Source organism: Mesoplodon densirostris, chromosome 7 (assembly GCF_025265405.1).
Source record: "Mesoplodon densirostris isolate mMesDen1 chromosome 7, mMesDen1 primary haplotype, whole genome shotgun sequence".
In the NCBI taxonomy this organism is placed as follows: Eukaryota; Metazoa; Chordata; class Mammalia; order Artiodactyla; family Ziphiidae; genus Mesoplodon; species Mesoplodon densirostris.
In genome coordinates, this window is record NC_082667.1 from 12,083,617 (window position 1) to 12,111,124 (window position 27,508).

The 27,508-nt window shown below is 37.8% G+C and overlaps 1 protein-coding gene across 3 annotated transcripts in view; it reads left to right on the forward strand.

The window, feature by feature from the left end:
- The window catches only part of LPXN (leupaxin), a 38,150-nt gene that overhangs the window by 1,671 nt on the left and 8,971 nt on the right, over positions 1 to 27,508 (forward strand). For 2 of the 3 annotated variants that reach the window (XM_060105537.1, XM_060105538.1), the window contains exons 2-7: positions 7,541 to 7,698; positions 12,863 to 12,909; positions 20,332 to 20,431; positions 24,059 to 24,226; positions 25,151 to 25,324; positions 25,440 to 25,521. In XM_060105537.1, coding sequence (XP_059961520.1) covers positions 7,541 to 7,698; positions 12,863 to 12,909; positions 20,332 to 20,431; positions 24,059 to 24,226; positions 25,151 to 25,324; positions 25,440 to 25,521 — 729 coding nt within the window. Of the gene's footprint in view, positions 1 to 7,540; positions 7,699 to 12,862; positions 12,910 to 20,331; positions 20,432 to 24,058; positions 24,227 to 25,150; positions 25,325 to 25,439; positions 25,522 to 27,508 lie in introns of those variants that run through there. The other variant, XM_060105539.1, reaches the window with a different exon arrangement.

Consider the following 27,508-nt stretch of genomic DNA (forward strand, 5'->3'; position numbering starts at 1 on the left):
TCCTCCGGGGAGGCAGTGTTTCCGGGTTAGGCCTCAACGCCTGCGCAGAGCTGACCACAATTGTGGGCCCAGTAGCTGGTGGGGTTTACCTGGCAGGGTTTTCCGTAGTTTCGTACTTGGTGTTAGCGAACCATTTGTAGGGTGGACACGTAATAGCACTCATCTTTGTCTGGTTAGGTGGCACCTCATCTGGGACCGGTTAGCGTTTATATCTGCAATATTCGTCTTCTGTGTCTGACCCACTAACCTGTGAGCGTCTGGAGGTCACGGATTGAATCTAGTTCCGTTGGATCCTGGGGGGGGCTAGCACAATTCCTACCACTCATTTGATTCTTAATAAAAGTTTGTAGAAATAATTGTAGAATTGCTTTTTTACTAGATGTTGTCGGGGCCAAGGAACTGGTATCGGCTGCTTAACTTGGCTGTGGTCCCTGGGCTGGAAGGAAGGGAGGTGAAGGGTTGTTAGTGTGACCTACCCGGAAAACTGAAGGCCTCCCTCACACTCCCCACCCTGAAACCATCTGCTTCTGCGGTTTTTAAATGTTTCTGCTGCACAGGAAGCATGGTCAGAATAGCAACTTTGTCAGAAATTACTTTTCTCTCAGCTAGCATGTGAAACTAAATTGCCCTAACGCATCAAACGGGAGTTTCCGTTTGCTTATCTCCAAGTTGCATTTGGTGATGGCTGTGAGCTTTTTGCGTTGCTTCCTTTTTCCTTTCATCCATTATAATCGAGGAGCGATTTGCAGGAACAGTTCTTACCCCTGGAAACTAAAGCATTCGGGGTTAAAATCTCCAACGTAAGTGAATGGAAACAAGATCTCGGAATCCAGTTCTAAATTTCACATTAATCATTTAGTTAAACTGCAGATGGAGTCCAATATCTGCAAGACAAATGCTGAAGAGCATTTTTCCTTCCAGTATTTTGGCTCAGTTACCACTTCAGATTGGGCAAATGTTCGTATTCTCTGTTGAGTGTTTTGCACTTTCATGCGGGCAATGGCATTTCAGTTGTAAAAACTGTTTAGCATAGTGTGGATGGGAATTTTTCAAACCTATGTTTGCAGTGAGCAGACTTTTAGAATGGCACTGACATCCAATGGCTGCTCAAAGTAATGCAGAGGTGGGATCTCCTTTACATTAAAAAAATTTTTTTTAAGTCTTAGAGTCACAATGGAATGGAGAATGAACGATTCCTTTAGATCATCCTTAAAAAGACCACTGTTGTAGAGGAAAGATTACAGGCTTTGAAGTTAAATCTGTTATAGTAAGTAACAAAGCCACCTACTAATTATCTTTAGCAAGTTTCTATTCCTTGTATCTATTTCACCACTGGTAAAAATGGGGATAATATCTATTTCACAGGACCGTAATTTTAGTTCTTTATGTACTGCCTTCTCATAGTAGGCCTTTTGTAATTGTTTTATTTTATTCAAGGTGAATAAAATCACAGTGGTAAAAAAAAAAAGTGAAAGTTAACCTCAGTGTCACTTTTTAGAGAAACTAAGACAATATAACTAGGGAGGAATTGTGCTTAATCGAGATGTCTGCAGTTTAGAACCTGGTGTCTTAAATCTTCCAGTTTCATTCTTTATGACCCCTATAGTTGTTTGCTTTTTTTTTCCCCCCCCGGTACGCGGGCCTCTCACTGTTGTGGACTCTCCCGTTGCGGAGCACAGGCTCCGGACGCGCAGGCTCAGCGGCCATGGCTCACGGGCCCAGCTGCTCCGCGGCCTGTGGGATCTTCCGGGACCGGGGCACGAACCCGTGTCCCCTGCATCGGCAGGTGGACTCTCAACCACTGCGCCACCAGGGAAGCCCTACTTGTTTGCATTTTGAACCACTGAAATAAACTTGGCCCTGAGAATCCAAATGTGAACCTGGTCCTGAGAATCCTGTTCTGCCTTTTTTAAAAAATCTTTTAATTTTATATTGGAGTATAGTTGATTAACAATGTTGTATTAGTTTCAGGTATATAACAAAGTGATTCAGTTATACATATACATGTATCTATTCTTTTTCAAATTCTTTTCCCAATGAGGTTGTTACAGAATATTGAGCAGAGTTTCCTGTGCTGTACAGTAGGTCCTTGTTGGTTATCCATTTTAAATATAGCAGTGTGTCCATCCCACACTCCCTAACTATCCCTACCCCCCACTACCCCTCTGGTAATCATAAATTCAGTTCTCTAAGTCTGTGAGTCTGCTTCTATTTTATAAGTAAGTTCATTTGTATCTCTTTTTTTTTCCTGCCTTTAATGGGTTGATGATCTATTCAGAAAACCAGGTAAGCACAATTTCTGGATAATTAAGCAAAATGAATTGGGTGCTAGTTAACTCTGATGGAAATTTATGAAGGAGATTATGCTTCCGTGGTCCCTCAGGGGAAAAAAAAAAATCAGATTCCATCATGCACAGTTACAGCAGGATACCCACACTGGGCAAAAACACAAGTGCAAATCTGCCATTCCCATGAATTCAAGATGAATCCAGGCACATAGTAGGTTCTCAAATTTTTCAAAGTTAGTTTTGACTCTTTATCACCCTGGCCAATGCACAGCCAGAACTCAAATCCAATTACTCACCTTTTATGTCAGGCTCATTTTTTAGAACCCTGACCTACAAAAAGAAAAAAAAAGAAAGAAAGAAAGAAACTCACCAAATCAAAAGAGAGGAAGTGCTAAGCAAATACAGGAACCAAAAAGGGTTATAGAGGCTGCTTCACGCTGGCTCGTTCAGTTCCTTTGCGGTCCTCTTCTTCAACACATGCCAAAACAGTTCCTCACAACCTGTGGTACCAGAGCATCTTGGGTGTGTGACAATGGAAGAGTTGGGTGAGTGAGGAGCTTCTTGGAGGAGAAACTGAGGGAATGAAGACTTGGCTGCCATCTCCATGTGTGGTAGGGTATACTTCTAGCCAGATGGAGGATAGTGTTGGAAGATTTTATTTTCACTTCTTTCCTGACCTCAGGCCAACCAAGAGTGAAGCATGAGGAACTACATTATTTTGGGGAACTATGGGTTTGCTGTTTGCAGAGGCACAATAGGCAGAGAATTTGGTGCTAACCACAGAGTAAACGCTGCACAATTACTTTTGGGCTGAATTGTGATTGAAATTGTCATTTTATTATGGGCATTTTGCCTCTTGGGGGCTGCTGGAGATCACAGGGTGGTCACAGAGTTGACAAGTTCAGAGATGTGATTTGGGGGGAAAAAGAAAGAAAAAGGAGGGGGCTTAAAGGGTGTTCTGAGAAGAAATGGAATAGAAGTACAAGAATGAGGGATTCTCAAAGGCTGGAGAAAGGCCAGAGCGGTTTCATTTGTTCCATGGTTTAGTATTAAATAAGACACAGCACTATTACTTCAGTGCTTTCATTGCTAAGATTTTTATTGAGAGCAATTCTGAAGGAACAGATTACCATGGCCTGCAAATATGATACCTCCTTCCACTCCAAAGCAACTGAAACCAGCAGTGAAGCCATTGGCCACACTGCTCAGAGAGATCCCTGATTTCAAACCTTTGGAGTAATGTAAGGTCTGTCATCCTTGGGACTCATTCCATATCTTTTGCCAACTTTTGTTGCTGTCATCCTTACTAACACTGAATCACCTTTACCCAGTGTTCACGCTGCATAATTACACAGTGTCCTGGGTTTTTGTATGTTTGGGGTATGTCAAAAGTGCAAATGACAACAACAAAAAACATCTTGCATGTTGTCTTTTTTAAAAAATGTATTTTGAGAGCTGGAGGAGTAGAGGAAGGAAGGAAGGCAAATTACAGGAGGGAAGAGATGTTAATGAAAAGGAGAAGGGTATTTAATGTTTAATAAATATTGAACTGTTCTGGAAATAAAGTCTATTTTGATAGTTGGAGTAGAATATATTTTGGATTTGGGGTAGACTCCCAGTTCTTATCCTATGTGAAGGTTGGGGAAGTTCACATTTCTGTACGAGTTGCTCCAGAGTCCAGTTCTGCTTTTTTATTTTAGGGATACCTCATGGCTTTAATGTAGGTAATTGGCAAGGGAAGTAATGCTTATTCAGTGACTTAAGCTACATTTGTACATATGTTAATCATTTTAGTGTTCCAAGCAACCTTCTGAGATAGGTTTTATCCACTGTTTTTTTTCAAATGAGAAAACTAAGAAAAACAAAATAACTTGTTCAATGTCACTCATAGGAGCATCTGACACCAAAACCGATTAAGTGACAAGGTGTTCTCCCTTTTTAGCAGTTTGTTGGCTCTGGTGTTCCAGCCAATAGGATAACCCAGATAATTAAAAAAATTTTTTTAAAGTAGATTTGCGCAGTTTTGCATTTCCTCAGCAGGATGAATGGTAGAGAAATTTGGTCCAGGAATGTGGAAAGTACCAAGTAGCCTGGAAGGTAACATTCATGTATGCCAAGTGGCCTGGAAGGTAACATTCATGTATGTTATCCAGGTGGCTAAACCTCATTAGGCTGTTAATAGCTACACCTCAATCGCTTCTTCAAATTGTCATCAGCTCAATAACTACCCAAAAGACCTAGGGTGGGTGTTTCTTCTCCAATGTGGAGAAATAGCATGGAGGACAAGTCAGCCCAGGTGGGCCAATATTTCCTCTCTGCAGTACGGCCCCCAAGGTTAGTAGTTTATATCCACCCAGAAAGTCTTACCTAAATCCTCATTACATGGGGATGCTAGATAAAGGGGAAGCGGGAGCAGACAATGGCTCTGAATGAAGTCGTTACAGTCTAGTGAGACCCTCAAGACACCTCACTTACTTCCCTTCCTGTGAATGTTGACACTGTTTGATTTCCACAGATGAGGCGCTATGAAAATGGACTGCAGCGTGTTCAGTCTGATACCCCTCACCCTGCACCAGTAATCCTGTATTTGTCATGCTGAAATTAGTCATCTTCAAATTACAGCATCTGGCCAAAAGGGAGATAATCTCGGGGTGTTGGTGATATGTACACTCATAGGAAACAGGAAGAGAAAGGACTGTTAACTCATGACCCAGAAAGGAGTTTTAGTAACTCTGGTTAGCTGGCGCTTCTAAGGGTAACCTTCTACTCTTAGTGGTATGGTTTTCTTCTCTTGTAGAGGGTCTTCCCTCTCCCCTCATCTTTATTGTAAGTGCCTTTTTAAAAAATTTTTTTAATTTTATTTATTTTTGGCTGCGTTGGGTCTTCGTTGCTGTGCTCAGGCTTTCTCTAGTTGTGGCCAGAAGGGGCTACTCTTAGTTGTGGTGCGTGGGCTCTAGGCACGCAGGCTCAGTAGTTGTGGTGCACAGGCTTAGTTGCTCTGCGGCATGTGGGATCTTCCTGGACTAGGGATCAAATCCGTGTCCCCTGCATTGGCAGGCAGATTCTTATCTGCTGCGCCACCAGGGAAGTCCCTATTTTTTATTTTGAATCCAAGAGGAACCATGACTTCTGTTTGGAGCAAAGCTTAGGAAATAGAAAAGAAAGAAGCTATATCTTAATAGAGGGCTATAGAGTAAAAATTTGGAACTCAGAGATTTGGCATTCAGTTTGGCTAGTAAAGTCCTGAGAGAAAAAGTTTTACTTTCTATTTCTACCTTACTTTTTCTTTTCTTTCCTCTTCTTTTTAAAAACCTTTTATTATAGAGAATTTTAAAATTTACAAAAGGAAAGAAAATAGTTAAAGAAATCTGCTGTACCCATCAATCACCTTAAACAATTATCAACTCTTGGTTAATTTTATTTCATGTATACATCCACCTATTCCTTCCATTCCTAGATTATTTTAAAGTGATTTCACACATTGTATCATTTCATATGTAAATATTTCAGCATAAATATATATATACATTTATACAAATAACCATAATACCATTATCATATCCATACTATCCTTAATAGTAATTTCTTAATGTCATGAAATACCATTATCACACCTAATATATTAACAGAAGTTACTTAATATTATCAAATATCCTATCACAACTAAAATAAGTTAACAGTACTTACTACTTACTGAATTTTCAGTCACTGTTCAGTATTACTAATTGTTTCTTTGGTTGGTTTTTGCTTGTTTATTTAAGAGTCATACATTGAAATCAGTTGTAAGTCTCTTATGTCTCTTTTAACTTATTGGTTCCCCCTCTATCTCTTCTTTTCCATTACAGTTTATTTGTTGAAGGATCATTTGCCCTGAAGAGTTTAGCTCAGTTTGCTTATCTCTAAAATGGTGCATAAAATTCATTATATTTGTGAGCTGGATTCTTGAGAAAGATCTGTAGAGGATTTCATTTGTAAGAAATGTTTAGATCTTTTCTTATGCCATTAAGAGATACCTATCCCTGAATATCTGAAATAAAATCTTTTTTTAATGACCTGTAAAGTTCATTTTCCTCATCTGAAGGCTTTAGAGCTGGGCAGATCCTTAGAAATAATTAATCCAGTATTTTGCAAAGTTGAAAAACTACAATCTGTGGTAAGAAATCCACCGGAGATCTACTAGTGGGTCTCAGTCCACAATTTAAAAAAATACTGTTGTGATACAATTGCTTTATTATGTAGATGAGGAAACAGCTTCAGAAAAGAAAGTGTCATGCCAAGATGATCCAGAGAATCCACGTGGGAATGGGGTCTGGAATTTCTGACTTGCAGGGGCCAGGGATCAGATAGCCCAGGATCAGCCAGGTTCTGCACTCAGTAGCAGTGTGACCTTAAACAAGGTATTTGTCTCTTTCTTAATCTACAAAATAAGGACAATGCTATCACTTGCCTCAAAGCATTAGGATGACTAAATATATAAATATATAATTAAATATATAAGAACTATATACACTCCTGAACACAATGCCTGTCCTGTGTTAATTTTATTATTAACATTAATTTCCTCAAAACAGAAAGGTAACATGAAATAAAACAGAAAGGTAACTCATACAATAAAGTCCATTGGTTTTTCCCAAGAAAACTACAAGAGAAACAAATCTCAGCTGTTTGGATTGCAGCATCTTGCTTGACTTTGCAACATCTGTTTCCCCTCCAATCCCTTTTTCTCGCCACACCTTAAATGACAGAATACTTATACTTTTCTTTGAGAATTTTGTTATGTGCTGGGGATATAAGAAAACAAATTATCAGGATTAAGAATAAGTTTTACTGTACTGGTATGTTTTGGAAAACTGTAATATAATTGCATATATTTTTCTGATGGGAAAAAATATGTAGCATTTACATTTTTCTGATTGGAGATCTTCATGGGTGATCCACTCAAAATAAATGATAAAATGAATATGCTGCAATATAAAAAGTCAAATTGTAGAATAAGACTATGAAATTGAATGCAACCATAGGAAATAAGGAGCAGGCTACAGTATGCAGAGGGCATTAAACATCTCCTGGTAGAATAGACCATATTCTTGAAGTCAAATAAGGAGTAAAGGAGGCTGTTTGAATTTAGCCTTCTCTTAAGACCCAAGAGAAGAGGGAGATAAATGGAGGCACAGGGGGGATATTTAAGAGGATAATTGTTCCAGAAAATGTACATATTCTATGTCATGATTCCCTTGTATCTTTTGATATAGATGCCTTGCTGGAGGAACTGGAATACTCCACCCTCCAGGAGAGTGATGAATACTCCAACACAGCTTCTCCTCCCCTGGATCAGCATTCCAGAAAGGAGAGTAACCATGCTGAGACCTCAAATGCCCCTTCCATTCCAGATGACTCAAGTCCCTTTCCGGTAACTTTTCATTTATTGGAGTACCTTGAATATAGATACTTGAGTGCATTTCTGAAAATTAATTGTATCTTACATAAAATGATGCAAAAGGAAAATCATATATCCAAGAAAGAGAAAAGAATTACTCAATGATAACTTAAAGGTGGTTGTTTTCAGAAAGAAGAGGAGAATGGAGAAAAATCATCAGAAAAGAATAAACCTTTGAGAACTTTTTTTTTTTTTTTTTTTTCCTGAGGGCCTGGTAACAGGCAGAGTATTCCCTAATTCACTTGGGATATTCTGATATCACCATCTGGGTATCAGAGATACATGTTGCAGTTTGACTGGAATGGCACTCAGTAAGGCCAGAGGTCACTTGAGCAAAGGCCAGGCAGCAGCTCAGCCAGATCTTCTCAGGATGATTTTTTAGGATCGCCACTTTCCAGCTCTTATTTTCTGCTGAATATATTAGGAAATTCAATTAGTATATCCAGAGATGACGAAGCTCTAGGGAACCAACACAAACAAACTAAACTCATGAAAGATTATGTATAAAAACACCCCAGAAATCCAATTTATTAATTTCTGGTTAGAGTTTAAACTATCAAGTAGAACAGATACTAGTATTTGCTGATATATGTATTCCCTTCCTATGGATAAGTCTACATGCATCTACTTTATGATTAGAAGGTTACTTGATGAGAATAGATTAGTGTAAGAGGAATTAAGTAAGTGCTCTTCATATCTGGTGTTTCTCAACTATGATATTCTGATTCATCCTTGTACACTAAAGGAAATCACTAGTAGCACAGACTTGAAATTTGAGCCTATGGGTAGGTTTGCCTTTTAACGGTTCTTCCCTCCAGCTACATACATACAGTTTTAAGAATAGACATTTATCTCTCTACTAAGGAGCTATTGTCTTTGTTCTCACTGTGAGATTATAGCCATAGATTCCTAACTGATCCCCTATCCTGACCGCCCCCCCTGCAATTTATTCTCCAAAAAGCAGCCAGGATAATCCTGTAAAACTTAAATCAGATCATCTTATTCTTCTACTCAGAACCCCAAGATGAATTCTCATCTCATTTGGAATAAAAGCCACAGTCTTTACACTGACTTTATGGGGTGACCTACGTCTTGGTTCCCTTGGAAGAGCCTGGGTTTATGCTTATTTTCTTGACATCCTATTACTGACTTTACCTTTTACCCCAGATTTTCCACTTTTTGTGTGTGTGAAATTTTTAAAATTAGTATTTGCCTTAAAGTAAACCAGCATGGATTAATAGACCTCCATTTGGTTCTTCTGACTTCTCTCACAGTCTCATGTAGTGGCATATAAAACACACGTGCAGTGAACAGAGTTCTTATTTTATTGTAGCTGGATCTAAAAGACTAATGACCACTTGTCTCCCATTTCCTGATCCTGATAAGACAAAATCTAACTGACAGCTCCCTTTGAAGGATAATATGCAAGGTGCTGGCTGTTAAAGCTAAGAGTTCAAGCACAGGGGCAAGGGCAGCTAACTCCTCTGGTCTTAGGTGGTGGCAGGAAAAACCTTGAGGTTTTTCTTTCCCCCCTGATGGCCACTTGGTATAGCACCACTCATGCTGTGCTGTGGTCCATGTGGTGGTCTGTGAGATGCAGGGAGCCTTTCAGGGTCAGAAAGAAATATGGGAAATTGTGACTTAAGGTCATACAAGTTGTGTCTAGGAAATAGAGGCTGAGCATTCTTGTCATAGAGTACAGTATAATCTAAATGTTCTTGTTAAATCAGTTTTGTCACTAATTGTATATTAAAGCTATAACTGTTAGTTTTATTATTTGGTAATGCTTTTAAATTTTGCAACAAACGCTTTCAGCAGCATTTGGCTCAAACCAAAGCGAAAACTGCACATTTAATTGTCTCAAGAAACTTGATGATGGGACTTCCCTGGTGGTGCAGTAGTTTAGACTCTGCACTCCCAATGCAGGGGGCCTGGGTTCGACCCCTGGTCAGGGAACTAGATCCCACATGCATGCCACAACTAAGAGCTCGCATGCTGCAACTCAGGAGCCCATCTGCCACAACTAAGACCCAGAGCAACAAATTAAAAAAATAATAAAATAAAATAAAGTTGATAATGGATGTGTGATCTAAGTATTTGTTAACATTTACCATCCACTGTGGGGGGAATAGAATTATCACTGTCCATTTGAAAACCACAAGACACAAATATGGGGAAGAAGCATCAGGATCTACTTCAAAAATTAATGTCTAATTTAAGAAGAATGGGCCAACAGATGATAATTCAATATGTGAAGCTGCAGGAGGTGTGTTTCCATGTCATTGAAAAGCACACCTTTCCATTTGGATCAAATTACTCTTCCAAATTAATTTTGCTCATTTTCAATTCCAAGTTTTATTGTGCTTGTCAGTAAAGTGAATTGGTGATGATTAATGAATTGATTCCCTTTGCAAGTCATCAAAGAATACCAGATTAAATCAATTAGAGACTGCAATTAGAAAATATAATTTCAAAATGGTTTAATTTTTACATCCAATACAAAGAATCAAAGCAAAATATTTAGAAGTTCATTCTTTTGTCTAAAATGAGATTGTTAATGCCATTGTAAATTTAGTTGAACAGTTCAACAATGGAGATAAAATGTTGTTTGGGGGGTGATAATACTAATACAGATTTTGGTGGAGCAGAGCATAGTGGTAAACTCAACATTCTTACATACTTAAAGGCCTAGGGAGCAGATACGCAGTTGAAATTGGTTGTGATACGCACAAAATTCATGACTGCATCCAAATAAGCTTTAGTATTCCTCCCATCAAAATAGAAACTGCAATTGTTAATTTACAAATTATATATGTATGTATATTTGTACACAATCAGAGTATATATATATAGCTCATCTGCAAAACTTCTGTGACAGAAGCTCTTGTTGAATGTAAAAATATATTAGCATGGCTGTATGTATTTTCTCTCTTCATTGCCTGTGAGCCTGAGCCTTTGAAAAACCACTTTGTAAAGCAACCTACATTTAGGCCACATTATGTGCAAAATCAGTTGGAAATATTTAATCAAATTATTCAATGAATGTATCATGAAAAGTCAGCTTTTGAAGTTTTTAACAAGTTGCAATTATGTGAAACAAAGCTTACAAAAAGGAAGAAGCTCAGATTTCTCCCTACCAAAGCCTGGGAGGAATTCAACACATCAAAAGATGAGAGTTCAAATGGTTTAATTACCTGACTTGAAAATCGGTGCTTTGGAAACATCTTGACTTTGACGGACCTCCTGATTTTAAGTGGATAAATTTATATTCCCACCAGAATGGGATGAAATTGTAAAGGCCTGTGATTTTGCAGTATCTACATTTGATGAAGTGTTAAAAGGCATCACAAATAGAGACAATTTAAGAGCTCTGTCCTATAAAAATATTATTGAAGAAAGGTGGGCCAAATGGAGGCAGAAATACAGCCCATGTGAAAATATTGGAGCTGAAATAATTACACATTTTAATATAAAAAATAGAATTCAAAATATCTTCCGTTTAGCAGAATCTTCTCTGAACTTATAGGTTCATCAGCATCTGGAGAGAGAGTATTTTCTCAGTTAAAACTATTATGGGCTATGGAGAAGCAGTGTCGACAATTTCGAATATACTAACCATAAAATGAAGCTTTGTAGAAGATTGCAATTTTATAAAAAATATAAAAATAAATAAGATCATATTGAAAAGAAAGACATTTTTCAGAAAAATTTTCACATCACAATGTTAAAGGCAACAATGGTTAGGTAGCCAATTAAGGTATATATAAATATATCTATATCTCAAGAATAATTATTTACTTATGCTATTTTTAAATGTTTCAATAATCAATATGAAAGCTTTAAAATTTTTTTGCTTTCATGTTCATAGCTGTGTGTCATTTAAAAATATTCTAGAAAATTTTATTTTGAATAGAATTAGTTTATTGGTCCACCAATATAATAAAATAAAATTTTTGGTCCATAAATACATATTTAAAAAATTAATGTAATATTAATTATTTTTTAATCCCCTCTTTCACTCTCAAAGGTGCCTCAGTTTGAATAAGGAATTATATGGTCACCCTACTTGCATGACTTGGCCCCTTATACTCTTTGCCCCTGTCTCACTGGTTCACTCGCCTCCTATCTGTTCCATAGATGCTGCAGGGTGCTGTCTATCTGGATCATGTTACCCTTGATATCTGCATGCTTCCCTCACCCCGTATAAGCCCTTGTCCAAGTGCCCCTTTCTCAGTGAGTCCTTCCCCAACCAATATATTTATAAATGCCATCCCTCCCCCATTTCTTATCTCCTACCCTTCATTAATTTTTATTATTTTTTTACATATTAATTTATTATCTGTTTCCCACCACCATAATGTAAGGCTCAGGAACCATTTATGTTCCTTTGTTTTGTTTTGTTTGTTGACTCCTGCATCCCCAGCCCTGGCACATGACAGGCACTCAGTAAATATTTGTTCGTGAAATAAACTACTGGCCAACTACCCTTTAGAGTCACTCATTATTTCTTTTGGTATGTTAAATTTAATTGTGTTATAGTCTTCCCCTAGACACCATCCTGTCTAGTTAAAGGAGCTTTGCTCTGACTCACTTTGTTTGTTTTATGGTTCTTTTCTGAGTACGATGACTTCTCTCTGTCAGTGCTGTTAGGGCAGGGAGAGGGACACCGTATTTGTTCACATGCCAGCTACTGTGCTTAGAATTTGGCCTTTCTGTGTGGGATGGCTGGTACTCCTCTGCCTTGTGAAAGGAGATTTCAGAGATAGGCTAGTTATCGTCCCCTTTAGAAGCTAAAAACATATTCTAACTCTGGGTGTAGATAAGTACCAACATTTTTTTTATTAAAAAAATTATTTTATTGAGGTATAGTTGATTTACAATGTTGTGTTAATTTCTGCTGTATAGCAAAGTGATTCAGGTATACATATATATACGTATTCTTTTTCGTATTCTTTTCCGTTATGGTTTATCACAGTATATTTTTAAACATCTTTATTGGAGTATAATTGCTTTACAGTGGTGTGTTAGTATCACAGGGTATTGAATATAGTTCTCTGTGCTATACAGTAGGACCTTGTTGTTTATCCAGCATCCAACAGAAATTCATTCTTTCTTCTCTTTCACTTGTATGTCTTAGGTGCAGCTCGTGTGTACTACCAAAATCCAGGAGCCCCATGTCCACAGGTATTTTTTAAAATTAAATATTTAAAAAATTAAGTTTATGAGATAATTGTTATCACCTGTGTTTGGACCATAATTTGCTTTGCAGGTGTTTATTACTAGAATTCCTACTACCCTCCCCCTTGTTCCATGATCTGTGAGCAGAGGTGGATTTCTGCCCAGCTGACTTGGCAGTTTCTCAAGGAGCCTGGCTTTTAGATGGGTTGTCCAGGCTGGTGGGCTCTGCTATTTCCTTTACCACCTGAAAAAGTGTAAATAGTCCAAGTCACCACAGATGTTTTGGCCCAGCCATTTCAGATATCATGCTTCAGTTCACAAAAGAGAAAACACCTAAAGAAATTTCAGCAGGATGCCGACAAAATCAGACCTAGGATCAGGGCTGCACTAAAACAGTGTGTCTCCATGGAAGATTAATGAATATATACTTCTTTCCATATTTGCTCAAAATTTATTTAGTGGTGGAGGGATTTCCTTTTAATAAAAGTTACACATTGAAACAGATCCACTTACTAAATTATCTCTTCCAGCCAAAGCAGAATTGACAGTCTAATAAAATTAAAAGGCCACTTTTCCTGTTCTCTCTTCAGTTATAGCTTGCAATTTTTTTAAAAAAGTGAGACAACATTCTGGGAAACAAAGGGTTTAAAATGTAGATAGTAAAGGTCCATGCTTGGTGAAGAGTACTACACCACATATTATTTGGTTTCAGAATTGCAACCAATAGTGCACACATGGTGTAAAAATAAGGGAAGGACCTGTGCTATCTTTTGAAGTATTTTTACAACTCCCCACTTTAAGGCACTTTCTACTTTGATGGGAGTGAAGCCAGTTTACTAATACATATGCCAGCTTATTCCAGTTCTAGGAAGCTGCCTGGTGGGCGTGTCTCCTAGGCCTTCCTGTCTCTCCCCCTTGTAAAAAAATGAAAACAAAGCAAAACAACAACAACAACAAAACAGTACCTGGTACAAAATAGGCTCTCAGTTAATATTGATTTTTTTTAAAATTGAGAAAACCAAGTCTTTAATGGAAATACTAATAAACCCAGGAACGTATACGATGAGAACCAGCCCAACCAACAGCCATTTTCCTGTGTATCTGGCATTGCGATCAGTTGATGGCATGCCAATGGTAACTTATTGACACCCCCTCCTCTGTAGTACAAATCTGTGATCTATTTCCCATCAGACCCCTTTCTCCCTCTTCTCTTGCTCTGCTCTGTACTCCAGGGGAGCTGAACCCTGCAGGTTGGGTTTTCCAGGCTCCAGGGTCTGTAGGCTTTTACTGGTTTCATCCAATGGGAGGCACTGTGAAGAGACTGGAGGGTGAAAGGCAGGGAAATTTAGGGCCTTTGCTCCCCCAATCTCTCTCCCCACAGTGTCTCTGTCAGCAGTTATATCTACTTTTATGGCTTCAGCTGGAGAAAAACAGGTCTGCTGTGGTTCCAGTTTATGCCTGTTAACCTGGGCTCCTGGGCTCTGGTAACTTTGCCTCTTTGCTTTGTCCCTTTGGCCTCATGGCTTCCTGCTGTAGCTAATCTCTGGGTTCCCTCAATGTTTTCTGTTTGCTTCTTAGCTCTCCCATCACCTGTGTAATCAAATTTCTGGATTAAATTCCTTCTTCTTACTCCTAGTGTTTGTATTTTCCTGAGTGGACCTTGATCGATGTACTTAACCATTACTGAATGATACTTATTGTGTAGATCTGAGTGGGAGAGTGATATGAAATCCAGGTGGCCTAGTAAATATGTAATGGACTGATACAAACCCGAGGCTGGTATAATTCAGAGCCAACAAGGCTCACATGTGCAGATGGAGCATGAGACACAGAAACAAGATTCCTGCATTGTTTCCACCATTTCCTCTGGCTTGCTTAAATTAACCAAACATTAGTTTCAACTTTAAAAGTACCAATACCTTGAAATACTAGTCGTGAATATAACAATATGATAGTATTTAGAAAAGTATCTTTTATATGAACAGAAATAATTTTGGTAAGAATAGGGAAGGAGACTTCATAAAAATATTGCAGAGGAATGAATGGGGAAAAAAAATGAAGCCCCTCACTTGAGAATTCTGGATTTTTTTAAATGCATCTCTTGTATTTGTATTACTAAAACCTCTGAGTAATGAAGTTGTTGCTGATGGCATGCTAAGCGCCTGTATCATCTTCAATAGGTCTGGGGACAAATCAAAGGAGCTCTGATTGAGGTTTCTCTCTTTTCACAAACATTTCCTGTAGTGAGGCAAACATCAACTCTTCAAGGTCTCTCATTTCTTATTTAGAAGTTTATATTGTTGACTCAATTACTCTTAGGGTATTTTGGCAATGATCTATTTCTCTTTATACACTGCACTAGGAGTCTGGTTAGAAACCAGTAAGAGTTCTTTCAATAAGCACAAGTATACCCCACCTGTAAGATGGACAGGCTTTTAGGATTATACAGACCCATATAAGAAACTACATTTATTCTACACTGGGGCACAGGGCAGAAGAATGTGTTCCCAGTCCTGCTGCCTTTTGTATTTCTAAGACACATGCCTGTGGCAGCAATTACTAAGGGATTATGACTGAAAAGAGTTGTGAGAGAGAGCTCCTCTGTACATTGTTGGAAGCCTCCAAGAACTAAATCAGTCTCTTGTAATCAGTCACCTGACCGTTTTTGTTCTTAGATTAAACACCCCTACTCCCCCCCAAAAAAAACCCAACTTATGTGGGGCAGGAGGCCATGTTGTACCTAAAAGACAAAGTCTTTTAAGAAGGGAAGAGATCCACTTCCTCCTAAATTTTCCTTGTTAAATACTCAAACTGAGTCAGTAGCAGGACATGTTGTACCCAAGAGATAGCCTTTTTTTCTTAAGAGAGGAAGATAAGCATCTTCCTTCTAATTTTTCCCTAGCTGATAAATACGTAAAAATAAGTAAAGTCGTAAGACTTTGTTGTCATTTTTGAAAATATATTTAGTGAAAGACGTAGAATATTTGGTTTTATTTATTGCTTTGTGTGTGTGTGTGTGTCTCTGTCACACACATACACAGTTTGGTGGGTTGTTAGCTAAGCTTCTTGGTTAATGTTGATTGCAAACATTATTCCAGAGTCAGTTACCTATATAACCCAGTGATTCCACTTCTCAGAGTGTACTCTATGGAAATAAATATCAAATATTTATGTAGCAGTATTGATTATAACAGTGAAAATCAGAAGCAATCTAGGTGTCTAACAATAAGTGATTGATTTAATAAATTATGGCACATTATGCATTTGAAAACTATATAGCCTTTATATATCATTTTAAAAGATAATTTAGTGATAGAAAACACAAGCTTCACAGTCTGCAGGCCCAAACTCTGTTATTTGCCATCTGTATTGGGTAGAGCAAAGTTTTTAACTTCTCTAGGCCCCAGTTTTTTCATCTGGGAGTGATAAAACTTACCTTTAAGGTTTTTATGAGGATTTAAAGAGAACATGTGTAAAACCCTTTACAGAGAGCCTGGTATAGTATACACACTCAATAAATGTTAACTATTACGTTTGCAAAGATAAGGATGTGCATAAGGATATGGAAAAATGTTAACTTTAAAACATGAAAAAAACAGTAATATTCAAATTTTCTAAAATCATACACAATCATAGAAGAGTGTAAAAATAGAAGCCAGCATGTCTAGAGTATTAACTGCCTCTCAAAAGGAAGAGTATGTGTGGTTTAGTTTTTTCTTTGTATTCCTCCGCAGTTTTAAAATGTTCTACATTTAACATATTAATTTTATATTCAAAAATAATTTTAGTAGGACTCACAACAGTGTAACTGTATTAATGTAGTATATGGAAGGTTGTTTATGGAATCGTTATTTATGAATGTGTGCATGTGTGTATAACTAAGATATACGTGAGAATTGTACTGCTGATGCCCCATCTGCCCCCCCTACCGCCTCATCTGTTTTCATCGTTTCTTTTCTAGTATAGAGGGCCTTTGTTTTGAAAATACAACTTTATGTACACAATTATTTTATAAACTCACGTATATAAAAAGTCAGAGAGGTACCTTCTGCTTAATATTGCTGTAAACCTAAAACTGCCCTCAAAAATAGTCTTTAAAAAAAGTCAAAGAAGGGACTTCCCTGGTGGTCTAGTGATTAGGACTCCACGCTTTTACTGCTGGGTCCGAGTTCAATCCCTGGTTGGGGAACTAAGATCCCGCAAGCCATGCTGGCACCACCAAAAAAAAAAAAGTCAAAGAAATGCGAGATATACAGGGTAAGATGTGAGACCACCTCCAGTAGAGTCTTTCCTCCCACCACCTAATTACCAGCTCCTTAGGTAACTGTGCCGGTAGGTATGTCTTCTTACAGACCTTTGTGTATGCATATTCATACTTATGTATTTGTGCTTTTAAAATTACATAAATGGAAGGATATTTTTCATACTGTTCTGGGCCTTGCTTTTTTAAGTTAACAATATAACTTAGAAGTATTCCTTAGTTCATAAAATTCTATGTTGGCATTCTTTTTAGCAGCTGCAGGGTTATTCTATAGCATGGGTGGACCACAATTTATTTGACTATATTTTCATTTAGTCTAGTTTCAATTTGCTCATAAAAACTATTCTGTTTTTGTGTTTTAAGGAATGTCCTTGTATGTATATCTTTACAGATATGTCCAATTTTTCTGTAGGATAGAGTCTTAGAAGTGAAATTGCTGCACCCAAGGGCATATGCATTTGAAATATTGATAGATGCTGCCTTGCAAAGGGTTTTATAATTTATGTAGCTACCTATAATATATGTAAATGTATATGTGTAGATATAACCCTGACTTTTGCCAACACTGCATATTGTCAATCTTTCAAAACTTTGATTCACGGGAAAAGAATGGTATCTCACCATTTAATTTCCATATTAAAGATTGAGATTGAGTATATTTTTATGTAGTAAACATTCAAATTTCTTTTTCTGAAACTTACTTTTTAAAAAATCCTTAGCTCAGGTTTCTCTTGGGTTATATTTTTACTATTGATTAATCAACTTTTAAATATTTGAATATTGTTTATGTTTTAAATATTTATTCATGTTAAATTTTTAAATACTATATCAATATTTTTTTCTTTTTTGACATCACTTCAGAGTTTTATGACTTTCTTAGGAAAGTCTTTATTACTCCAAATTATTAAAAAATCCTCCATTTTCTTCTAGTATTTTTCTTTAAACATTTATATCTTGAATGCATTAAAAACACATTTGTGTGTACAGTGTGTTAGGGATCTAAATTTATTGTGTTCCAAATAGGTTATCATGTACCTTGATTCTAATAGTCTGTTTCTGATTATTTGAAATGCCATGTTTACCATATGCAAAGTGCTCATAGGTACCAGAGTCTGTTTCTGGGTTTTCTAGTCTACCCTACTTTTGATCTACTTGTCTGTTTCTTTACCAACATCACACAAATTAAATTATTATCACTCTATAGGATACCGCATCTACTGGGACAAGTTATCCCTGTTTTTTTTTTTTTCTTCAAAATTGCCTTGAGTGTTCTCGCTTGTATTGAATTTTAGCATCAGCCTATTAACTTGAATAATTCGATTATAATTTTTGTATGGATTACATTGAATTTATAGTTTAATTGGGAGAAACTGACATAATATTATACATCTTTATTTAGGTGGGTCTTCTTTTTAGTGATTTTTCTTCATAGAAATCTTACACATTTCTTGTTAGATTTATTCTTTAATACTTAATATTTTTTTTCTTGGTATTGTGAACACATTTTTCTCATTGGATTTTCAAATCAGTTACCCCTGGTCTATAGGAAAGACACTAATTATTTCATTTTATTCTTGTATCTTGTAGCCATCCTGATTTTTAAAAATTCATTATAATAGTTGTTATATCATTTATCTGTCATTTTCTAGGAATATTATTATATATTTAAAAAGAGTGAGAGTGCTTTACGTTTTTCTTTAAAATATATAAATCTCTTATTTTTACTTTTAAATGCATTTGCTAATGCATTCTTGAATAATATTGGAGACTAGCAATGATAGTAGGAGCCTTGTCCTCCTCTTCCCTTAATTAGAAATGTGTTTAGTATTTGACTATTAAATATGAGGCTTGTTATAGATTTTTATAGACATATTTTGTCAGGTTGGAATTTTTCTTCTTCTCCTCGATCTTCAACAACAGGAATGGTGGTTAAATTTGTTTTCAGTTGCTTTTCAGTACTTCTCAATATGTTTATAAAGATTTTCTCTTTTTCTGTTAGTATAGTGAATTAATAATAATCCTTTTTGTAATGTTGAACCATTCTTGGATGACTGGTGTGCACACTACCACACATACACACACACACACGTACACCATTCTGTCTTTGGTTTTAGTACCAAGTTTCTGAGATATTCATTGAACCTACTGGGTGATTTTTCCATATTTTATTATGTACTTGGTAATTTATACAATGCTCCCAAAAAGCTGTTAGTTTTTTTGGTTTGTTTTCTGTTTAATTGATTTATGCTTTTATTCCTTCTGTTTAATTATTATTTTATTTTTTATTTTTTGAGAGTCTTGAGTTGGATGTTTCATTTGCTTCTGGTCTTTTTTATTTTTCAATATTGCACCTAAGTCTATTTATATTTTTCCTTTCAATAACATTTTGCTTTCAACTCTGAAGAGCATGTGTGATTTTATAGCTATTTCTAAACAGTTTGAAAATTGTTAATTTTTTTTCTCCCAAGAATTACTTAGAATTACTTTATTTTTACCTAAGTAGATAGAATATGGTCTGTATGATTTACTTCTTAGAATTTATTAGACTCTATTTTGTGTCCTCACACGTGGTTCATTTTACTAATGATTATTCAGATATTTGAATAAAAATCTGTTTACTCTTTCTGGGGCCCATGGACCAATGTCTTCTCTGTATTTATTTATTTTTATGTATTTATATATTATATAAATGTTATATGTTATATAAATATATATTAAACATATAAATATATAGTATATATATTATATATTTTTTTTTCTTTCACTTGACAGTAACTGAAAGAAGATATAATACTTTATAATTTTAAAAAGAATGCTGTTAAAATAAAAAATACACATTGGACAGTGGTCTTCAAACTCTTTTCAGAGGCTGCTTTTTTCCTGGTTGTTGGGGGAGAATGACCACCCAGCTACAGGTCCGGCACTTTTCTTCATGCACTTGATAACAATAGTCAGTTTTTGAGATGACCAGAGGGAGACATGGAGACAAAGGCAGGGAGACCTCGTTCAGATGTTCGGTACCTATTTTTGAAAAATAGTCTCTGTGTCTAGTTTTAGTCATATCTAAGGGGTTAATAGTTAAAACTGCGTTTTCTGGTATTTTATGCATGGCCTAACATTTATTTGAGTTTGATGTGTTGGTATGACTTTTTGTTTTCTCCCTATAGTGAGGTCCAGGAGCCAAAGGAATCACCACCACCTCCTAAAACCTCAGCAGCTGTGCAGTTGGAGGAGCTGATGGCCCACCTGTGTGAAATGCAGACTCAGGTGAGCACAGTCCCTGTGATACAGCCTTCAGGGTCGTATCTCTGTGAACTCAGCTCTGCATTCCCCCTTGAGAAACTCTCCTAAGTCATTATTCATTTTCCCATACTAAATTTAATTCAATGGATGAACTCAAATTTGTACTATGTATTTTTTTAATTGAAGTATTAATTGATTTACAATGTGTTGTATTAGTTTCAGGTGTACAGCAAAGTGATTCAGTTGTGTGTGTGTGTGTGTGTGTGTGTGTGTGTGTGTGTGTGTGTATAATATAACTGATTCTTTTCCCTTATAGGTTATTACAAAATATTGAGTATAGTTCCCTGTGCTATCCAGCAGGTCCTTGTTGGTTATCTATTTTATATATAGTAGTGTGTATATTGTTAATTCCAAACTCCTAATTTACCCCCCTTTACCCCTTTACCCCTTTGGTAACCATAAGTTTGTTTTTTATGTCTGTGGGTCCATTTCTGTTTTGTATATAAGTTCATTTGTATCCGTTTTTGTTTTTTTTTTTTTTTTTTTTTTTTTTTGCGGTACGCGGACCTCTCACTGTTGTGGCCTCTCCCGTTGCGGAGCACAGGCTCCGGACGCGCAGGCTCAGCGGCCATGGCTCACGGGCCCAGCCGCTCCACGGCATGTGGGATCCTCCCGGAGCAGGGCACGAACCCGTGTCCCCTGCATCGGCAGGCGGACTCTCAACCACTGTGCCACCAGGGAAGCCCTGTATCAGCTTTTTTAAGGTGTATTATCTGGACATAAAAGAAACTGTGATACGGGTTCTGATCTCAAGGGGCTTGGAGTGTGCTTGATAAGATGAGGCATAAGACTCTGTGACACTTATAGAATAAAAGACAGATCGTTTGCCATTAAAGCTGGATAAAGTGTGGAAGGGCTGTTAAAGAGAACCCCCTGAGTGGGATGGAGGAGACCCGTGGGCAATCTGGGTCAGGGCAAAGGAGAGCAAAGTGTGGCTTTGACAGTAGGAAGGATGAGTCCTAAACTCATACTGAGATAAAATCTGGCCCCTTGTTCTAGTCTCCAGAGCATGGGTGGCAAGCTCACTGACCTGGCAGGGAATGGAACTCACATAAATGGACCTAAGAATTTATTAAGGGAATTATCATCTAGAATTCATTCTTTTTTTAAACGATTTTATGTTGGAGTATAGTTGATTAACAGTGTTGTGTTAGTTTCAGGTGTACAACAAAGTGATTCACTTATACATATACAGGTATATATTCCTTTTCAAATTCTTTTCCCATTTAGGTTATTACAGAATATTGAGCTAGAATTCCTAAGGTAGAGAATCCATCCATTCTGAATTGGTTGGGGGATATGATATGCACCCATGAAATGACTATGAAGTAATTTCAGGGCAGTGTATAAAAATGTGTGTGATTGGAAGGGCAGGAAGCTTATCTCTGAGGCTCACCTTTGGACTTCCAATGCCCAGCACTGTTCCTGATACATTATGAATAGTGCATACTTATTAGAGGGACAAATGAATAAATATCAGAAACAAGGTTTCTTTAATGTCTACAGTAAAGCTGGGTGCATTCCTCATTGCACTGTATATCTGAAAAGACTAGAAAGAAATCTACATTAGGAATTTTTTTTTTTTTTTTTTTTTTGGCCATGCCACTCTGTATGTGGGATCTTAGTTCCCCGACCAGGGATCGAACCCACATCCCCTGCATTGGAAGTGCAGAGACTTAACCGCTGGACTGCCAGGGAAGTCCCTGCACTAGGAGTTTTAATTGTGTGGTGTTTTTAAATTGGTTTAGCACGTGTCTTGGTTGATTTATGTGTTCAAAAAATGTCTGTTTATTTTTTGAATACCTTTACACTGTACAAAAATCAAAAGTACAAAAGTTTACACTGAGCTGTTCCCAGCCATCCAGTTCTGCCCCTTGGAGGTAGTCAGTATTTTCTACTTTTTACGTACGCTTTCAAAAGAATTCTGGAATATACCAGCAAATAACTATAGATGTAAATGTACGACATGTAGCTATAGATACATTATTGTGTTTTTACTTAGGTACTTTCAGGCCTTTTCCATGTTAACCTTTTGAACACTACTCTCTTCAGCATTAACTAACATTATATAATAGAGGAGGAAGGAAATGTGTCATATGATAAGATGCTTGAAGGGAAATGAGCATTTTGGATTAGTGAGATAATGTGAGGTTATTCCAGGCAGTAAAAAGTGGATAAGTAGAGGCCTGAAGGCAGACAGTAGCAGATCACATTCAGAAGACTGCAGGGAACCTGGCGGGCTTTAAACAATGGAGGCTTTTTACTGAGGAATAAAAGATGAGATTGGAAAGGTAAAGTGAGGGCAGTGGATGGGAGACTTTGAATGTCCATCTGGTGCTACAAATTCCATGCTGGAAGCAATGGAGAATCATTGTAGTTCTCTGATCAGGAAGTATTAGATAGATGGTTGCAGTAGCCCAGTTGGAAAGGAGTTGAGAGAGATGGGATCTCAGGACAAGAGTTGACAAAGGATAAGTTGGGCCATTTGTAATTTGTTCTGTTTTGTAATTTGAGGTTTTTCCTTTGAATGTTTTATAATCACTGTTTTGGAGTTTTGCTTTAATAAATCCAATCCATTAGCAAGTCTTATCTGACAACTTCTCACCGTCTTCTCCACTGACACTGGTCCAAGTCATTTCTAGTTTGAGCTGTTATAATGGTCTCCTGCCTAACGAGTGCCTCTAATTCCACTCTGGCTTGCCCGCACCTAATTCCTCACTCGGCTACCACAAGGATCTTGTAAATCAGATTCTTTCACTCTCATGCTTGAAACAAAATGGTTCCATCACCCTTGGAATAAAACTGCGGCTTTTATCCTGAGGGCCCTATGTGATCTTTGCCTCTTTTTCCATCATTTTTTCCTGACTCACTCCCTCTGCTCTAGCCCTACTGACCTTTTTACTTTTCTTTTTATGTGTCAGACTGTCTCCTTCCTCTGGGCCTTCCTTCCCTCTGGAATGCTTTTCCCACAAATATCAATATTTCTAGATGTCAGTGCATCACTCAAATATCTGCTCAGATACCAGCTCCTTAGAGAGCCTTCTCTGATCACCCTCATCTAAATCAGTTTTTCCTCTCCATTCCACCCTCTGTCATTTGCCTCAATATATAACTTATATCTTATCTCCACCTGAGATATACATCATATATTTATTTCTTTAATTGCTTATTGTCGATTACCCAGAGAATGTAAACTGCATGACGGCAGACACTTGGTTGGTCTTGTACATTGTTCTATACCAAGAGCCTAGAGCAGTGACTGGCACAAACCAGGTGCCCAATAAATAGTGCAAAATAAATGAATAAAAAGAAGATAAGGTTAATTGTTGCCCTGTGGTCATCATAAGAGATAAAGTATCATCTTCATATATTCAATTTCCTATTGCCAGAAAAGATTTGCAAACAGAGGAAGATTAGTCAGATTTCTTTTGCCCTGAGGAACTTGGAATGAAAAGGAAATGAAAGCATTTTTATTGGTGTTACAATGTTAGATTCTCCCAGTGCCTTGGAGGAAGGTTAGTGAAAGACTAAGGGATTATGCAGAAGATGCCAGTGAGGATGATTCTCTTTATGGTTCTTTTCTTGATACAGGTTACAGTGAAAGCAGATACCAGCAAGAAACACTTACCAGACAAGCAAGATCACAAGGCCTCCCTGGACTCAATGCTGGGGGGTTTGGAGCAGGAACTGCAGGACCTTGGAATTGCGACAGTGCCCAAGGGCCATTGTGTTTCCTGCTGGAAACCGATTGCTGGAAAGGTGGGATAGGCCAAGATGTTGATCCTACAGCCGTCTATGTCTGTGTGTATGTCTGTCTTCATCCCACTAAGGATTGCTCTTTCTCCTTATATTCTAAGACAGTTTAGTAATAGTTACTGATCCCTTACAGTGCTCCAGGCACTGAACAAAGCACTTTACAAGTATTCCTTTATTTAATGGTCACATTAGCCCTTCAGTGGTCACCAGCCCCTTATAAAGATGAGGAACCCGAGGACTCAGGGTCATTAACTGACATGTCCAAGGTCTAGTAGGAGGTAGCGGTAAGATCCAAACCCAGGAGAGTCTGGCTCCTGAGTTTGAGCTCTTAACCATTTTCTTGTACTGCCTTCACCCAGAGGAACTTTCTCACTGCTCCCTCTGTTCAAACATTCTGGGTGTAAATCAATTGATTTCGATTTTTAGCTGCACTCGGCTCCATATCATGACCACAAACTCCTGCTCGGGCATCATCCTTCACCAAAACCATAATAAAGGGCTTTGAGACCTGATTTTGCATGGGGTGTGAGATGAGGTGTTCAGATCAGAGGAATAAAAACTGTCACTGGCCTTCTCCTCTTCCAGGGATCCCTTCCATGCCAAGATATAGTTAGTTATCTCTTGTCCATCACTACCATGCTCTATTTTGTTTCTCCCATCCTCTGGGGCAGTATAGTGGAAATGATCATTTATAGGCTTTTCTCAGTGTGATCACTCAGGAAAGTTGGGCACTGTTTTACTATCCATAAAGTACAGACAAGAGACCACATGGGTAGAACCTAGGTCTAGGCCTCAGTGTTGTGTAACTCCAGGGGGAGTCGCTTACATGGAATACTGTTGGAAGAGCACCCTCCAGAGTCGTGCCCCCTATGGACCCTAGAGCCCCCAACTGGGCCCCCACTTGCCAGGCTTTGTTTTGCTCTCCAGGTGATCCATGCTCTAGGGAAAGCCTGGCATCCAGAGCACTTTGTCTGCGCTCACTGCAAAAAAGAGATTGGCTCCAGTCCCTTCTTTGAGCGGAGTGGCTTGGCCTACTGCCCCAAGGACTACCACCAACTTTTTTCTCCACGCTGTGCTTACTGTGCTGCTCCCATCCTGGATGTAAGTAAATCGCCCTTCCCCCTGCTTTCATGTAGCTTTTACTCCTCACTTAGAGCTGGGGTCATGTTTTACAGCTCTGTAGCATTTTAATCTCTCCGGTGTGTTTCTTTTCCAGAAAGTGCTGACGGCCATGAACCAAACCTGGCACCCAGAGCACTTCTTCTGCACTCACTGTGGAGAGGTGTTTGGTGAAGAAGGTATGGCCCAGGGTGGTTACAAGGAGACCAGCAGAGCTTTTCCCTGATGTGCTTTGCTGGTCCTGGTTCTTGCCTCTACCATCCAAGTGCCCATTTCAGTACCAAATGCCATCCCTCCCTACCTTTTCCCAACATCGATGAATTTTGTTTAAATTGACTTTTTTAATCAAAGAAATACAAATGCATAGTTTAAAAATGCAAATATTACTTCAAGAGTAATATTAAAAAGAACAGTCCCTTGCTTTTCCTTTTTCCACTGCCAAATCCAGTTCTCCTCTGTAAATTTTTTAGCTTCTTCTATTATTTATTTGTATGTTTTAAATAATATATTACTATATACTGATTTTTTCCCCCCAGTTTTAACCATTATGTATTAACTTTCTACCAGGAGAGATGAGGATTTAGAAATTTTATTACTACCCCACCTACCCCCAACATAACTCCTCCCCCATTCTCTCAGTTATAATTAGGTCATAATTATAGGCCAGATCAGCATTCAGTGTGTATATGTTGACAGTCACATAAATATTGCTCACAGCTGAGCCACGTAACAAACTGATATAGTAGAGCATGGATTTTGGGGTTAGACCGTCTGGTTCAAATCTGGGCTGTGGTATTTATCAGCTATGGGATGTTGTTCAAATCATTTAACCTCTTTGTACCTTGCTCTCCTCATGAGTAAAATGGGCCTAATAATAATACTTACCTTCTAGGGTCATTATGCAGATTTTAAGAGACAGTATCAGTATAGCGTTTACAACAGTGCCTGGCACATGGAGACTGGTAATGATGATGATTATCATTATCATGGTGTCCTTTTCATATACATTTGTTTTTTCCTGAAGTTAATATTTGGATCCCTTTTTCATTAGCTTAATTCTCATTGTACTTATCACTAATTTATCTGACAGAGCTGTGAAACCCTTCTCAAAAGGGCCAGCCACATCTGGTAATATGTCAGTTCCATGTGTTCTCTTCTTGGAGACATCTGTCCAGGATGCTTTGACCCTTCTACTCCTGCCTAAAACGGTTTCTCCTCAGGCCTGCTGAGAAGCCGTTATTCTGGGCCGTTATCTTGGGAATTATTTTTATTATTTCCCTCTATCTTTCAATACATGTTATTGCCTTTATTTTGGTGGAGCACACCTCCAGTAGCTTCTGAGAAAGAATGAATAGGAGGTAAAAGTTTTGAAACCTTGAATATCTGAAAATATTTTTCTACCTTAAGTTGCCCAGACATAGAATTCTAGGTGGAAACTATTTCCCTTCATCATTCTGAAGACATTGCTTCACTGTCTTCCAGCTTCCATGGTTGAGAAGTTTTTTCTTAAAATTTTGTTCTTGTTCCTGATCCTTTCTATGTGACCTGTTTTTCCCCTTTTGCAAGCTTTTTTTCCTTCTGTTTTCTGAATTTTCTTGATTTTCTTCTGACTTCTTTTCATGTTTCTTTTGAACAAATATGATTCATGCATGGAATCAGAAAGCTTCTTTATTTTTTCTGTTCCTGTCCTTTTAGAATTAACTCAGTGGGAAAAGTTTTCTTCTAAATAAAGATTTGGGCAGTCCCATGTCTTTTTTATTGTTCTTAACGAACTCTTCTAAATAGAAAATCAATTTAAGACACAAAACACAAATCTACACAAATCTAAGTCCTTAGGTAATTCAGTCTGTGTAAGAGCTAAAGCTTTCCAACTTTAAAGTGACAGCTACTCTCTTCCCTGATGGGGCCTTTAAGCTGCAGGAGGCCAGGGAAGGGGGTTGTGGCCTTTCATTGGTCCTTTCTTGCTTCCACTCTCATACCCATTGCTAATATTGATAGCTGACCCCTCCAGGGTTGAAACAGGGGTGGAAGAGGTGAGACTGCAGGACAGGAAAGTTCTAACTTGTCTAATTTGCTTTGTGCTCTCCGGGCCTGGCAGATATTTAACTCTGACTTTCTTTTTTTACTTGGATGTTTTTGTGGATTCAGTCCGGATCCAATTACAAA